This window comes from Parasteatoda tepidariorum, chromosome 6 (assembly GCF_982258835.1).
Source record: "Parasteatoda tepidariorum strain Cologne lab strain chromosome 6, Ptep-v5.0, whole genome shotgun sequence".
Lineage (NCBI taxonomy): Eukaryota > Metazoa > Arthropoda > Arachnida > Araneae > Theridiidae > Parasteatoda > Parasteatoda tepidariorum.
Window position 1 is genome coordinate 67072956 of NC_141760.1, and position 17380 is coordinate 67090335.

The 17380-nt window shown below is 29.6% G+C and overlaps 1 protein-coding gene across 1 annotated transcript; it reads left to right on the forward strand.

Moving 5' to 3' along the window:
* The first annotated feature begins 16134 nt into the window (after nt 1-16134).
* On the forward strand, nt 16135-17348 carry LOC107448436 (putative glutamate receptor). Its single transcript, XM_016063616.2, has one exon. The coding sequence runs from the start codon at nt 16137-16139 to the stop codon at nt 17346-17348; it is 1212 nt and encodes a 403-aa protein (XP_015919102.1). The 5' UTR covers nt 16135-16136.
* The last annotated feature ends 32 nt before the right edge of the window (nt 17349-17380 follow it).

Below are 17380 nucleotides of genomic sequence, written 5' to 3' on the forward strand. Positions count from 1 at the left end.
TTTGGCGGTTGAAAGTTAATTCTTAAAATGTTTACATTTATTTATCAATTATCTCATAACTTATGCAAAATTTCCGCTGTTCAATGAAATTCTTGTTCCATGCTAAACATATCCTGGAAGCTGGCGCTCTCGGTTGTAAAATTAATGCTTATTAAAACGAAATGCACTTGCGATTGTGATTAAGGGGCTTGCGTTTATGATTGCCTGTGATAGCCCTAAACGCGAGTGTGAATGTTTTGAAACTACAAGTGAGGTTTGGGACTGCGCGAATCATATTTGGTTTGATCGCACATGCGTATTCCAATCAAAGAAGATGTTCCTGTATCATCCTCACTTCATCCGATATCGACGTGAGCAAAGGTTAAAAAAACTTTACCAAAGGGAGTACTCTGAGCACACAATTCATGCATGCTCAATCAGTTTGTCTTGCATGCAATCTCTAAACATACTTTCTCACGCATTTCAATGAGATGCAGTGTTGATGGACCAGAAAGGGGCATTTACCTCGGGTACGAAATAAATCGGGAAAGTAAATGCAGAGATGCAAACTAGAACCTGATTGATAAGTTTTTTGGTCTTGTTTCCAAATTCAAATATTACGTGAATTTTTTGCATAAAGTGTGAAAGATTCCTGGGAGAACTGTTTGCACAAGTGCGAATTGCATTTACGAGGATCGCATGTGCGACTCATATACAGTGAAAATGGCCCTAGTATTTTATCAAGTTTACCTACACACGCGTGGGAACGTCGTGAAGCTATACATACCATTTTTACTGCATGCGAAAAATTCGCAGAGTTTTGAAATGAGACACTTGACTAGTGAAATTGGCAATCGAAATGGGCTGCAGGTGGCGTAGAGCAGAACTCTCTACCTATGGCAACACTTTGCATGCTTTTACCTTTAGCGTGTGGAGAGTCATAGAGGAAGAAAGTCATAGAATACTTACTACAATTACATGCAATTGTAGTGTTTACAATATAAAGTGTTTTTTAAGTTTAAATTTCAACGAAGCAAACAACATAAGCATTTGAAAGACTCCGTAAGCATGCTATGCCTTGCAAGATGCAACCCAAAAAATAAATAACGGTGATATTTTACACAAATATTGCCAAACAAAGGAATAACACTATCATATCATGGCAAACCTTACACTTTATTTATGTTGCGATAAAAAATTATTTTTGGCTCACAACCAGTTAGAATTTAAAATTTACAGGAAAATCTTATGAATGGTAAAATTGCGAGCAAATTTACACAGAAAATTCGCCAGTCAGTTTACCTCCCGCATAAGCCAATTTTACACATGCAGCGAGAATAACTCTTAAGAAGAACTACTCTCACACGTGTGTATCATATTCGCGTGCGATTGCATGTAAGCATAACTGGACGTGATTCGCATACGCATACGAAAATGCAATTTATTTATGTGCCGCCATTTCCACAGAGAAATTCAGACTGCATGCGAAAAAAATCACAAATTTGGCGAAGCGAGAGAGAATCTGAGTGAAGGACGATTCTCACTGGATGCAATTTCATCGCAAGCAAAAAAATTTCTAACAAATGACAACTGGATTGGGGAAAAATATTTCCCTGCAAAAACTTACCAATTATGTTCCCGTACGCATACCATTTTTTCGCATACGAAAAAAAATCGCATGCAGTGTAAATGGCTCTTGACGAATTGCTTTCTGATGAATATATTTCATTACTCAAGTTCTCTTTCTTTTCTCTCAACTTCACTCACAGGTCGTCATGTCTTCGGATCATCCTCAGGGATGTTTCTCAGACCGTCGACAATAGCTCATTGTGAAACTCTAGTGCGACGTAAATATAGTACTTACCTACCTCTTTCGCTACTCCAAATTCTTATTTGCGAAGTCTTCGCGTGCAGCGTGACCCAGGACCTAATTAGCTGGTAGAGGTACATTCCGGCACTAGAAGTAGACAAACTATTCAAAAAATCTTTGCGCATGTAAATGGGAAGAATTTGATTTCAAATTTAGTACATTTTAGAGATATACCGGATTAGGGTTCCAGTTAACTAGAAACTTAAACCTTTTACCCGGTTCGTTCTGGGTACTAGTGAAGTTTTATTTGTTACCCGACCGGTTACGAGTACTAGGTAAATTAGGATTTATTTTCCGTCTGGGCAATATAACAATATGAAAATCGAGTACGTAATTTTTTATTGAACAAACATTTGTCGAATATAAATTGTAACGAAAAAATATCGAATATGAATGATCAGAAAATTTATTGCGTGCCTATATCAATAAAAATGTATGCTTTCATTTTTAGATTTTCGAAAAAAAAAATTAAATTTCAAGTTTCTAAGAAATTTGGAATGAATGTTTGGATGTAGAATGGTTATCGTAAAGCTTTGCAATAAGATGGAAAACTCTGATAATAGTAGACACTTTAGAGTTAATTAATTTGATTTACTTTAATTTTCAATAGAAATTTTTTTTTGGTATATTTTAAATTATTACCGTCGTTTAAACAGCAGACCCAATTTTTGAGTTAACGACTACAAATGTTCAACTCCGTAGCTTTGTAATTTTGAACCCAATCCATTTCGACAAGGGAACTCCTGAATCAAGTACTTGGAGAATTCTGCCTTCGTAAAGGATACATACATATATTTTTAATATATTTTTTTATAATTTTTTTTTGTCTTTAATTCATTTTAAATTGAAGGGAAGTTACTTAAGTCCACATTGCTTACTTCATTCCAATGAATAAATGTGATTTCAGAACGTGCAAAACTGTAATATATTACTATGATATATTATGTAATATTGTTATAGAATATTCTTCTTCTTTATAGAATGGAATATATTTCTGTATCTATATAACTCGGAATACAACAATAAATAATCATCCAATTTAAAATATTTCCAATCCAAATATTTTTATAATTCACTATATATAGTAAATTCGGTGTTCCAATAGTTTATATTGTATAGAGGGCGAAAGTTAGGGCTTCCCAATGTTAATTGCGAAACAAAAATATACATGCGGTTTTATTTTGGAATTTCATTCGTTCATATTTCGAATTCGTTCATATTTCGTATTTTAAAATAATATTTCAATTCTTGTAAACTAAATTCACTTAACATTTCGGTTCGAATAACATAAATTTACAAAATATTGCTTGGGGCTTAATTTAAATATTCTAATTAAATTGTGCAAATGATGTTTTAAGTTACGAAATCAAATACAAAAAGTTTACTTTCTCTGATTAAACGTACTTTTTCTCTCGATTGATTAAGATTCTTGGCCATCAATATATGGAGATAACCATATGATTCTTATAGTTTTAGCAGAAAGTTTGAATAGATTCATGAAATAAAAATTTAAAAACTCCACTTTCTAAAATTTTCATTAACTAGTCTGCCGATTTTGTTTAACTTTTATACTTTGTTGTTAATAATGTATCGTAGCAAGCGAAAATCCGATTATTTCAATTAAAATAATTAAGAATATCTATATATATATTTCTCTTACACGGTACCAAAAAAAAGCCTCATTACAACTCCCCGAATGGCAACGTTAGAAAATCGACCAATGATTGTTGCTAAAAATGTCACATGGCAAATGTCACATGAGGTGGCTCAACATATAGCACTTTTAAAAACGGAAACAATAACCAGAGTGAGCATTATCAGGTTGTTCAATTCAGATTCATACCCTAAAAACATAATAATATTTAATTTAAACTGGCTCAACATATAGCGTTTTTAAAAACGGAAACAATAACCAGAGTGAGCATTATCAGGTTGTTTGCCAAATCTATAATTGTGTTTTCAAAGAAATTCTAAATGCTTAGTGTTAATTTCTTAAAGCTTTGCAGAAAGAAATGTTTTTTGGAAAAAATTTAATTGAAACTTCTATTCGCGATCGCAATGAACTATAGGGGGCGTTGTTGTATGAGACTAATACCTGCGATTTCTATATGAACAGTCATTCAGTTACTCTAGAGACGTCGTTAATGTAGCACGTAGCACTGCAACGTTCCTTCTTTATTGTGGCTAATTAAATTTAAAAAAGAAAAAATGCTTGATATTCTTTCTTATGCAAACGAAAACAAAATGGTATCTCTTTTTATTAGAGAAAGAATATCCAAAACACATCGGAAAAATATTTGTACATTAACAGAAAAAAATATGTATATTCTTATAAGAGTTAAAACCTAATGCCCGAGAAATAGTTTTACTAAATTTAATGATATAACATGAAAGGCCCATTTAAACTTTACATTCTATAGTTTTAAGAATCATATTACTTCAAAAATTAAAATGAACAAAAAGTATACATAAGCCTAATAATTTTATGAAATTTAATTTTGTAAACAAAGTTTTCTGACAACAATTTTTATCAAAAAATTTCAAGTTTCAATAAAAATCATTATTTAGAAACTAAGAAACGTAAAATAAAGAATGCTGACGAAACAAAAACAAAAAAAAAAATTCTTTTTTGTCGCCATTTTTAGTGCTACAAAAATTCGTCTTTGGGATTTGCCAAAAACAAAACAAGATGCAATTTTATTTTTTCAGGAGGGAAATATTTTACCGAAGAAACGAAAATATACCAAATCCCACAACATAAAACTTTATCTTGGTAAACGTACGTTTTGGAAATGTTATTTCATTTGGAATCTTATTTATCAGAGTTCATATGGCGATATGATTGTTTTGAATCTATGCTAAACTCTATATCGGCTCATTTTCCACCGAAATCCGATTGACTATTTTGATTTTAAATAAAGTGTTTTATTTTATGAATTGTCGCAAAAATTTTAAGTGTAGATTAGCGGCACTTAAAAACCGCCAAATCTGTAATCCAAATCTTAATACGTAAGTACCGAATTTTTATTCCATACTTTTCTGAATCATATTACTTCAAGCATTGGAATATACAAGAAGTATATATAAACACATAATCTTATACCATTTAATTTTTCAAAAAAAGTATTTTGAGAACAATTTTTATCAAAAAATTATAAACTAAAAAACGGAAAATAAAGAATTCTTAGGATAAAAAACTATTTTAAGAATTCTTTACATTGAAATAAAAACTTTCATATTGTTTCTTTTTTTATTATTCTTATAGTTCTTAATCAGACGTAAAAAACCATTCTGTAGAGAACCATCATCAAATGAAAAAAAAAATATTTACAAGCATATTTTTTATTGTAAAAATCATTGCACTTACCTGATTTATAATCCCCGGAGAATTCCAAAATGATAAGTTCCTTGTTTGAAAACTTTATTCTCAAATAATAGATAACATAGTTTATCCCTTCATTACTTTTAGATAACATACTACACAGCAAAATGTTATAATTGATATGAATTTGAATATGTAGCTAAAAACAGAATAGCTGAATTCTAGTTGAAATTATTCCTTCAAAACAAAAAAATAATTACCAAGAAAACGATACAAATTTATTAATAATCAGCACAAATGAATCTATTTCAAGTAGTTTGGATGATTCTTTATTGCTGTTTTCCGAATTATATGGATACAGAAATATATACTATTCTATAACGAAGAAGAATATGCTATAACTATCACAATTCTGTATGTTCTGAATTCATATTTATTCACTGGAATGACGAAAGCAATGTTGACTTCACTTTAATTCGTAATGAATTGAAGACAGAAGAAATGCATTTTACCTTAATACACACATCTGTAACAGTATCCGAAATCGGAAGTCATCAGTTGCAAGTTTGTTGATAATAGAAATTAAAAATAATTGAGGAATTTTTCTTCAAATGTTTGGCGTGTTCTGTTCCTGAAAGATTTACTAATATTCTGGATATTTTTTTAAAGTTCTTCGGCCTTTTCCTTAGGGAAATTTTGTTTCTTATTTGCTGCTAAAAAATGGCGTCTGATTCAGTCAATGATTTCGATGGAACTAAATGAAAACGTGATAAATTAATGTCTGATATTTACAGGCTCCCGCTAGACGGCGTACTCGAGCGTTGCGATCGCGAATTGGCAGTAGGTAAGGGGAACTGCCAAAATCAAAACTCCCCGATTAGAAATGCAGCATGGCGACCTCCACGTGGTATTTCTCGGGTAATGCATTTTAATTTATTGTATGTAAAACATCCTTATTTTGTTCTAAAATTTTATGCACTTTATCACAAATGTTAATTAATATAGAAATTGATTTCAATAATGCTGATCACCTAAAAATATTTCATTTGGCGATTAAAAAAATTTTTGTGTTCTTGAAAATGAAAGACTTTTTGAGGGTTATTATCTCACAAGGAAAAGTTAGGGTTTAAAGTTTATATTTTTAAATAATAAAATTTTTTTCTAAAACTTTCAGAATTTCTAGCATTAACTAATTTATTATACACATTTAGTTGAATTTAGGTGAGTGACTGCAATATTTGATAATTTATTTTGCTAATATGTTTCTCATTTAGCTAATGTTTTGATTTTTTCACCATGTACAATCTAAATAGCTAATATACTTTTTTAAAAGCCAATAAGAACATTGATAGAATTCTTCTACGTAAGTACAATACTATGTCTTTGTGCTAGAACATTGTGTTCATTGGTGAGCGAGCGCAGCGAGCCATGGTTCACTGCGTGAACCACATAGGATTGCGTAGCAATTCTCGGGGGTTGGCGAGCGTTAGCGAGCAGGGGGCGGAGCCTCCTAGTTTATGATATTTTATCAAGAAAATACCATTTCTGCTAATAATTTAGAGATTTTCAACAATTTGAAGAATAAATTAGTTTCTGAAAGAATACTGTTGATGAAATTAACCATGGCAAGATGTAACTTATGTTAAAAATGCCCGAAAAACGTTTCACCCTAAAAATAACAAAGAACGCATGACAGATAGTTCGGTTTTATTTATTACGTTATGAAACTTCAGTAATACGTTCTTAACATTTCTAAAACTCAAAAATAATTTAGTTTAGTTGTTATTTTTATTATCTCAATTGTTTAATGTTCAAATTCATTGATTAATAAATATTCATATTCTTTTCTTTCTTAAAAAATAAATTTAGAATATTTGGGAGGTTACGGTTTAATAAATTCTTTTCATAAATAAAACTTATATTCCAAACTGTTTTAAGCAAATTAAAAATTTTTTATACCGAGTTATTGATTTCTTCATCAAACACTATTCCTTGAAACAATTATTAGGGAATAAAATATTATAATCGGAGTTTAAAAAGGAAAATGTAGGGTAACATGGATGACTGATTTCACAATTCGCGATCGCAACGCTCGAGTACGCCGTCTAGCTGGAGCCTGTAAATATCAGACATTAATTTATCACGTTTTCATTTAGTTCCATCAAAATCATTGACTGAATCAGACGCCATTTTTTAGCAGCAAATAAGAAACAAAATTTCCCTAAGGAAAAGGCCGAAGAACTTGAAAAAATCTCCAGAATATTAGTAAATCTTTCAGGAACAGAACACGCCAAATATTTGAAGAAAAATTCCTCAATAATTTTTAATTTCTATTATTAACAAACTTGCAACTGATGACTTCCGATTTCGGATACTGTTACAGATGTGTGTATTAAGGTAAAATGCATTTCTTCTGTCTTCAATTCATTACGAATTAAAGTGAAGTCAACATTGCTTTCGTCATTCCAGTGAATAAATATGAATTCAGAACATACAGAATTGTAATAGTAATAGTAGAATGTAATAGTAGAACATACGTATGTTAAGTGTAATAGTAGAACATACAGAATTGTAATATTTCTGTATCCATATAATTAGGAAAACAACAATAAAAAAGTATCCAAGTTACTTGAAATAGTGCCATTTGTGCTGATTCTTAATTAATTTTAATCGTTTTCTTGGTAAGTATTTTTTAGCTTCGAAAGAATAAGTTCAACTAGAATTCAGCTATTCTGTTTTTAGCTACATATTCAAATTCATATCAATTATAAAATTTTGCTGTGTAGTATGTTATCTAAAAGTAATGAAGGGATAAACTATGTATCTATTATTTGAGAATAAAGTTTTCAAACAAGGAACTTATTTTGGAATTCTCCGGGGATTATAAATCAGGTAAGTGCAATGATTTTTACAATAAAAAATTTGCTTGTTTTTATTATTGTGTTTTTTTTAACAGTCTACTAATGCAGCTTTGCTAATTTTTTATGTTGTGACTTTATACAAAAATCAAATCAGTTGTTGTTTAACTAATTTTCAAACATGACATTCATAGCGAAGTTAATTAAAATAAAAAAATAAAAAAATAAAAATTATCAATATAATGCAGGTTGAGTGCACTGATATATTAAATTATAGATATTGATGCATTAAATTGGTGATAACGATTTATTGAATTCTATAATAATTAAAAGGGATTACTATTTTTATAGACACATTTATTTCTATACAAGTCCTTTATTAAATTATTTCAAACATTTAATTTTATTTCTGTATGGTTGAGATATAGTGTATTTTATTTTCTTGCATTTTACATTTCAATAAATTGAAAATCAAATGCAATCATATATTAAATTGAGTCATATACAACATAAGGATACATAATAATAATAATGATAATTATAATAATAATAATACTAGCATTATTTCTTATTGTAAAGCAGTGTTTTATTTATTTAATATTTCTACGAAGACTTATGACTAAGTGTTCCAAACAGCCAAGGTGAATGTTTGGAATTAAAATAATTTTGAAATAACTTCTGTTTTATTTTTCAGCTCAACAACTCTCTTCCTATTTATTGAAAAGATAACGGCAGAACTTTCACGCATTCGATTGATTTAGAAGCCTGATAAGTTTATTCTTCCTACTATCGAACTCTTCGGATGCTTTTAGATATTTTCTATTCAGCGCTAGGTTTCGATCTCAATATATATCAAGGATGATGGAGCAGAAAGAAATTTTACGAGCGACTGAAGAGTTTGGAGATCTTAAGCAACAGCTGGATGGACTGTTTAATCGGAGTGCGTAGAATTTTGGATGCTAAATTTAACCATCTTTACGAGTAGTTTTCAATTTCCATGACCGTATGTGGCAACGTATATTCTTCGGTAGTTCTAAAATAATTATAAGAACAAAGAATATAAATGATTAACAAAGTTTAAATTATTTATTTGGTGATGTTTGAAATGGAGAAATTTGCGTTTTCAATAGAATACCTTTTAAAACTACTGAGACGATTTTATTAAAATTAAAAATCTCTTAATCTATAGAAACGGTTAATAATTAGGGTAGAAATAGAGGCTTAAATAGAAATTAGAATCTGGGGAGTTTTCTCTCAAAGAGAAAAGTGGCAGCAAATATATCACAATTGTTTCATAATATTTACCTTCTTTAAGTGAGCACCGGGTCGCTAAGCAATACCATGATTATAGGGATCTGGAGAAAATTTCCTTCCCCTTCAGATTTATGTCTAAATGGAGGAAGTGGCATCAATGGTTCTGTCATCCATCCGTGGAGTTCTGAGCCAAGACGTACTTTCATCCTAGCTGAGCTCTCTTGTAAAACGAAAGGCGCATCTTCTTGAGATAATTCGCAAAAACACAATGGCTGGTGAGCTAGGCTTATCCATGTGTTATTAGAAGCAACAACAACAACAACAACAACAATTAAGCACCAATCACATGGCTGGCATTTTTTTTACGCGCCGTTTGATTTTGTTGCGCAAATGCCAGTTTCAAAGTTTCCTTCTTTAACACCAGCTATGTGGCTATTTCAATATAGTCCAATATAGCATTTTCAAGAAAGATTTATAGCGGTGAATACAATCAATCAATCGAATCGGTTAACTTATATCTGAGATACAATACCTGGCTAGAAAAAAAAAGGAAAAACAAAAAAATGTGGCGTGTATTCAGCAGGTACAGAATTTTTAAAATAGAAATGAATATTTGCTTATTGAAAAAACTTTGTAAGCTGTTGTTAGATATTTCCTATTATTATATATTATTTCGGAGCATAAACAATTAAGAAAGTTAGAAGTGGTTGTACGTTTTAAGTAGCATTGAAAAATTTCTTAATCTAATCCTCCCGATGAAGATTGTTGAAATTATCAGGAACCGTTAGTGTTTAATGAATTACCACAACAGCAACTTATATATCGCGTTTTTGAAATAGAAATAAACACTTAATGACAAAAAAATTAAACAAAATAGCATAAGCCAATGTCAATTATGTCTTACTATTATGTATTATTTCAAAGGAGTGCTGACTGAAAAAATTAAACTCGATTGCACGTTTTTGGTATGTATAATTCCAAACAATCCTCGAAGACGACTGCTGAAATTATCAGGATTGCTTTAAGATTTTTTAAATTATTAGTATTGGTTAGTGATTGTTGAAATTATTTTTATCGGTAATGAATTATCTAAATGTATCAAATTAAAAAAAACTTTTTAAATATATTCTCATTTTAATAACTTAAAAAAATGTTCAAGAAATATATTTTGAAGTATGTTTTCTAACACTCTTTCCGCAAATTTAATCTAGAAATATTGTTTCCTAATTTGTGCAAATAGAATTATCTCCTTCTTTATTTTTTAAATGTAATACTTAATAGAATATCTTTAACCTGCCAATCTGTCTTAGCCTTTAGATAATATTGAATCTTTTCTTTCAGTGTCAAAAACTTTAGATCATTACTAAGTGTTGAAAAGTGTGAGGTTTAAAATGACATTTAATTTTTAAAAATCTTTGAAATTAAAGTAAAAATCCTAACCTCAAGATGTATGGAGAGTTTTAATAATAACGATAAACCCCATTTCCACCCGCATTTTTCTTTGTTTTATTTTTTTAAAGATATATTTTAATAATCATTTCAATGCTTCTTTATCAAGTCGTTCTCTAAGAAGTTATTCTTCCACTTTTCACATTTAATTATATACTCCACAGCTTTCATTTGATAATCTAAGAAATTTCAGCCATTAACCTTCTAGAAGTTTTTGCAATATATACGTCATTCTTCATGCAATCGGAAAGGTTTTTTCTGGGACAAAGTATTACGTTTTCCGCTATGATAATTTGAAAATGATAAAATACATTTTAAAGGAAAGGACACTAAGTCAGGAAATAATAAGTCAGGAAATAATAAGCATATACTAAATTAATATAAATAATCACAAAGGATACAGTTTTATTTAAGGATGGCATGAGCTGTAGTTCGTTTAGTTTCCAATTTATGACAAAAATAAAATTTAAGCCTTACTTATTTCATTATAATATATCATATTGGTAGATAAAAATGGATGTTCAGTGTAAACTTAAGGATTTGGGAAAAAAAGAAACAAATCTTCAAGAAAGCACTTCTTATTCAAACCAATGTATTTTTATGACTTGAGCTCCTACCAAATCAAAATCATGGCTATTATACTTTTATGTGCGGGAAGATGTATATTTAGTGTACATACTCTTTGTTCACAATTGATAAGATTATTGCTTTCAGGGGAAAATTTATTTTTTCTTTGACATTAGACATCACTCAAGATGACAATTTAAATATTTTTTATTCAGCTCACTTGTGTTTAGCGCTTTTTATAACCACCATTACTTATAAACAGAGGGCAACCAAATGATGGCTTGGGAGTATAACCAGACTAGCGAGATTCTTGGAATAATGAAATAAGTTGACTTCTGGTCTTGAATTTGTTTATAATGCTGCTTAACAGGTCTAGGTGGTTTTGATTTCAGCGAGAAAGCATTAATGTACCAAGAGCAGATGAAAAACTGACCTCCCTGAATAACTTTTAATCTAATGATTGGATCTTCATATTTTAGAACTCAATCTTAATGACTCTAATGGTTGACCTCAAATATGCTATAATTCAAAGCAATTTTTATGTCATTTTAAAGTATGTAATTATACACGGCGAAATACCAAATTTGGGCGAAACCGGCAGAATAGCCCATGAGAAATCGAATTTTAAATATTAGACTTCCTTAAAATTCCATTTCTCAGGAACTATTCAATCGATTTCGTCCAAATTTTGCATTTTACAAAGCAAAATTACATGTCTTAAAGGCATAAAAAATTATGTATCTTAAAATTCAAAATTTTTCGACTAATATTAAATAAAATAATAAAAATCATAAAAAAATTTTTTTTTTTGCCTGGAATTACCTTTGGCTAAACAAATTTTATAATTTTGAGCAAAACTTTTCAATTCGATCAAAAAGTTCTCGAGATATGGCGAAATACGCAAAAAATAAAATTAACATTACGAGGTTCAAACTTTGGATAACTCTCCTGATCGAACTATGGAGGCCATATTTTAGAGGTTGCGGGGTCAGAAACCTGAATCGTTCGAAAAAAAGGTATGTTTATTCAGAGAAATGTATTTTTGTGTCTGATTTCGTAACTTAAAATATCGTCTGCAGTAATTAATTAGCATATTTGAAGTCATCCCCCTCGAACCATTAAGACTGAGTCCTAGAACGTGAAGATCTGATTATTAGATCAAAAATTATTCAGGGTGGTCCGTTTTTTCTTTAGGGCACTATACAATTCTTTTTTGACTTTCCGTAAATTATCTAAGACGAAATTATGAATATTTACAGGAGTGTAACATATGCATGCATATTATTTAAATGCGAACACTTCTGTGAAAGACTACTAAAAATTGCTTAAAAAATGTGAACTTGTGCTATTTCGGGAAATTGTGTATAACAGATTAAGAAAATAATTAATATTAACGATAGAGGTTTAAAAGATTAAAAAAGGAAAAGAAAGAACAGAACTTTATCAATTGCTTTTGACCTACGATAAAATCGATTTCTAAAAAATATTTAAATGCTTCAATCATTTACTGCTGTTCTATACTCCATTTTAATTAAATATGGATTTGGGTTCTTGCAACTCGAGAGGAAGTGAAGTGATTATGTTTAACCATGTGATTTAAAACAGATTTAATTGGATATTCGTAAGAGACGTCACGCGTGTGTGTCGAACTTGGATAGCTTCTTAATGATTCAAATGCTATAATTTACCTAGGATGAAGTCATCTGCACGTATATAATTGGGTTTCTTCACTTCAAGAAGAAGAAGAAGAAGATCAGACATACCCACACATGTGATCTATGACGTCAGCTGCAGCTGATCATTTATAAGTAAAAGGGCGTGTTAAAGTTGAGCTAAGTTTCTCTGCATAAGTTAAAATGTTAATTAGAGATAAGTTAATTAATTACTGCGCCTTATGGCATATCGAATTAGTTGAATTATGATTCTTTCTCTTCTACTTCATTTATTTAACTAAGATTTGTTATTTAATAATAAATTTTATTTTAACAGTGATATATTTTTGTTTCGTGTACCTGGAAACTTCGATGCATAATTAGTTTGTTTATGTACCATGTGACTTCGTGCTTGTTTTTGTGTAAAGTCTCTGTGTAAATATTTAGTGAAAGAATTTAAATCTTTACGATAGAATCTTTGTGTAAGAATAGAGAGTGTGCCACTTAAGACAATTGATATTTGACAGGCTTGGCTTACATGAAATAGAATAGAAAGAACAATTGCTAACGTAAACAAATGCCACGTTTCAATAACCAATCAAGATAGAAATACACACACTATGTCACTTGCAGGTATCCCATTAAAAACGAATTATTTAAACTATTTGTCAATGAACTGTACTTTCAAAATATATATTTCTTTTAATTAAAAGTATTCAAAAATATGAAAATTAATTAAAATAAATTTAATTTCATTCTGGCATTTTTAAATAAATTGAAAGTAATTGACATGCAATATGCTAGGTTTACTTATCGTTTTAACATAATGTCTATTCTATTTCAATTTTATCTCATTTTATTATATCTTTCTATTTTTGAAACATACTGGGAATTAATTATTAGGAGAATTATATGGATTTATTTCATAAAAATTTCATTATATCCCATTTTTTAATCTTTCCAAAAGCAAAATTAACTTTCAAGATTTAAAGGATATTGCATTAAAATAAATTTCATTAAAGAACAGCACGTTAAAAGTATGTGAAAAAGCAATTAAGTGAGCTTCCCGATACTAACTTAAATCTACTTCATTAATTCATTTTCCAAAAGTGATGCGAATTAAATAATTTTTCCATGAAACTGAGCTCTTTATTGTTAGATAAAATAATTATTATTAAATAGCAAAAGCATGGAAGCTTCATTTATGCCTGAAATTGTTTTGACGAAAACTTAATACATTTGGAAGCGAGATTGTCAAAAAAATAATTAATTTTCCCCAAAAAGACACTTCTTTTTTATTATTTTTTGCAAAAAAAAAGAGAAAGAGAAAATTAATCTTATCAAAGAATTTTGTTTTCGATGGCATAATGCGTAATTATTCGTTATAGTTTTTATTTATTTATTGTACCTTTTTTATGGTAAATGGAATTATTAGCTCTTTGAAATAGGGAATTTTTTTATTGATGGGACTTTAAAAAAACTAAATAATCCCCTCAGCTGGCGTCGACTTTGAAGAAAATATGGTTAAATAAATTGTTATGCTCTTTAATATTTTGAGCTTGCTTGCATTTTAGAAACTTTATACCAAATTTTAAAAAAAAAAAAAAAAAAAAAAGAAAAAAAAAACTGAACTAATTCTTGAAAAAGAGAAAAATAGTAAAATTATTTTTTTCTTCAAAAATCTTAACGTAAACAGAATTTAAAATTTCATGAAAGTATTACTCAATTATTGAAATAATTAATAATTTTAATGCATTAAAAATGTATTTTAAACCGAAAACTAGCAAACAATCAGATAAAAAAATAGAATGTATTAATACATCACTTACTAAATATATTGATATTTTGATTTCGTGCATGCGATTGGAATTTTTTCAAAATTTTGTATGCTATTGTGGAAACTGAAATTTGAAAGCATACGCCAAACCTTAAACTTTATGAACATTTTAATTATCTCATTCATTTAATTGAACAACAAAAAATATTAAGAAATGTTAAATTAAGTGAAAGAAATATTTCAAATATATCTGTGTCTTTTTAACTTTAAAACAGACAATATTTTTAATGTCTGTACAACAAAGCAATAAATTTTTTACTTATTTTTATTGACCAGAAAATCACACGGTATCATTTAGTTTACTCACATGAAGATGCAGATTTCCTTGATTATCAATAGCATAAAATTATTAAAATTTATTAAGGTATTGTTTACCTATTAAATATATCTTAATCCTTAAATTTAAGGAGTTAACAGTTAATATTTATGTCTCATTCTTCCTAGATATTTTATGTAAATATCATACTTTTTAATTTGATCAACATAACATAGCAAAAGCTTAAAACTGAAAGTAGTGTTTCTTTAGTATAAAGAAAGCCGAAATATAAATTCCGGACAATATACCGAAACAGAACAAAACGGTGAATGTTTCAATTTAGTTTAAGCCACCAGTTCTTACAATAAAATATTTAATAAATATTTCGGATTTGAAAAATAATAACTTTTTCAAACTTTATTTTAAATCTGGTGAAAAAATAGGCTTGTAATATTTTTTTCTCTCGAAGGAAACATTAAATACAACTAAAAAATCGAACTTCAGAATTGTTTCTTTTGCAACATTATGTAACTCGTGCTTCAATAAGCATTAAGAATGATAATGTATTTGGAATTGGTATATGGTCGGGATACGTTTAACATCGCTTGTTTTCCATTATAAATATACATCTTTATTCTTCACATTTTGTTAAAATAAATGTTTTGTATGAAAATAATAAGATAAAAAAACGGCGATATTTTTAATGATCATCTTAAGTTTTCAAGATGAGCAAGAGTCATTCGAAATTCAAACAAGATTGCGACTATGTATTTTTTAATATTTCTTATCTCAACAAACTCATCTGATGTAACAATATACATCATAAAACAAATAAATAAACATTTAAAATGCACGAGATGAGAATGTCACAAAAAAACAACAACTTGGAAGTAAACAAAATATAGCCATAATTTGAGTAACGCGAAATACCTAAAATCGTTCTAAACTTCAAATCATTCTAATTTATTTGTTTTTGTTGCATTACCGCCTTATCGAATTTTTCGATGAACACGCTCTCGTGATTGTCGTCTTCAATAAAATGGTCACTGATTTTTTTCCCATGTGCATTGTGATCTTGGTGTTTTTGCAACAATGGTGTGGAGATTCCCTTCTGGTGTCATAGTGTCAGTGGTTCCTGTACCACGAGTTGTTGAAATTAACAGAATCGAGGATGGTCGTGTTCATTTGCATGGTTCAGATGGAAAGTTTTTAAACATTCTAGCACAAGCTTTGAAATTTAAATACAACGTTAAAATACCACCTGACAGAGAATGGGGTCGAATGACCGATGATGGGAACTGGACTGGTATGATAGGACAAGTATTTAGAGGAGAGGCAGACTTTACGTTATGGACTTCGGTTACGAAAGAACGTTCAGAAGCAGTCGATTTTAGCGAGCCCTATGACGTGGATGACTTAACTTATGTTACTACGTTGCCAGAAAATTTACCTAAAGCTTATGCTTTCTTCCATCCTTTTGATCGAATCACATGGTGTTGCCTCATATTTCTCATTTTAATGATCCCATTTTTTTTCTGGTTGCTATCTTCTTCTGGCCCATCATACTTTGAGCGTCTATTGTATCTATACGGGACGATTGTGCATCAGCCTTTAAATGATGAACATTTTTACCAAAAAACTCTTCTTGTATTTTGGTGGATTACTTCTATAGTTTTATCAGTCAGTTACTCAGGAGCTCTTTTATCCTTTTTAAGCATCCCTCTGCAAGAAACTCCCATAAGAAACTTTCAAGAATTATCCATGGCTGTATCCAAAAACCAATACAGGTGCCTTGATGTTAACGGAACTGCCTTTGTTCCAGGTTTACTTGCAAGCAAGCGAGAAGATCTCGTACATTTAGCTGATACAATTATAAGAAACAATTGGTTTTTAACATATCCCGAATCACAAACAGAAACTTATTTTGATGGTCGAACAGCACACTTGGGTAGTAGAATATTTTTATATTTCAGATTTGGAAAGGCTCCTTTTACAAGGAAGTATGTATCTGAAGATACAGCTTATTCTTATGAAATGGCATTGGGTGTGAGAAAAAATTTTTGCTGCAAGGATGAGCTTGATGCTGCTATTGTTAAGATTAAGTACGCTGGTATATATCAAAAACTTATAGAAGATGAACTGTATCAATCTTGGTTTAAATATATAAAAAATTTAACGATACCGGAAACTAACCATCCATTGTCTGTACAGGATTTATCAGGAGCACTGATTATTTTTGCTTTTGGATGTATTCTATCAATTGTAGCATTCATTGGAGAATGCTGTTTCTATAAGAAAAAATGAATTTTCTTACATTTACATCATCTCATAATCAT

Bases quoted from the DNA above. Each gene is read 5' to 3' on its own strand.
- LOC107448436 (XM_016063616.2), top strand. From the start codon at position 16,137: ATGGTGTGGAGATTCCCTTCTGGTGTCATAGTGTCAGTGGTTCCTGTA.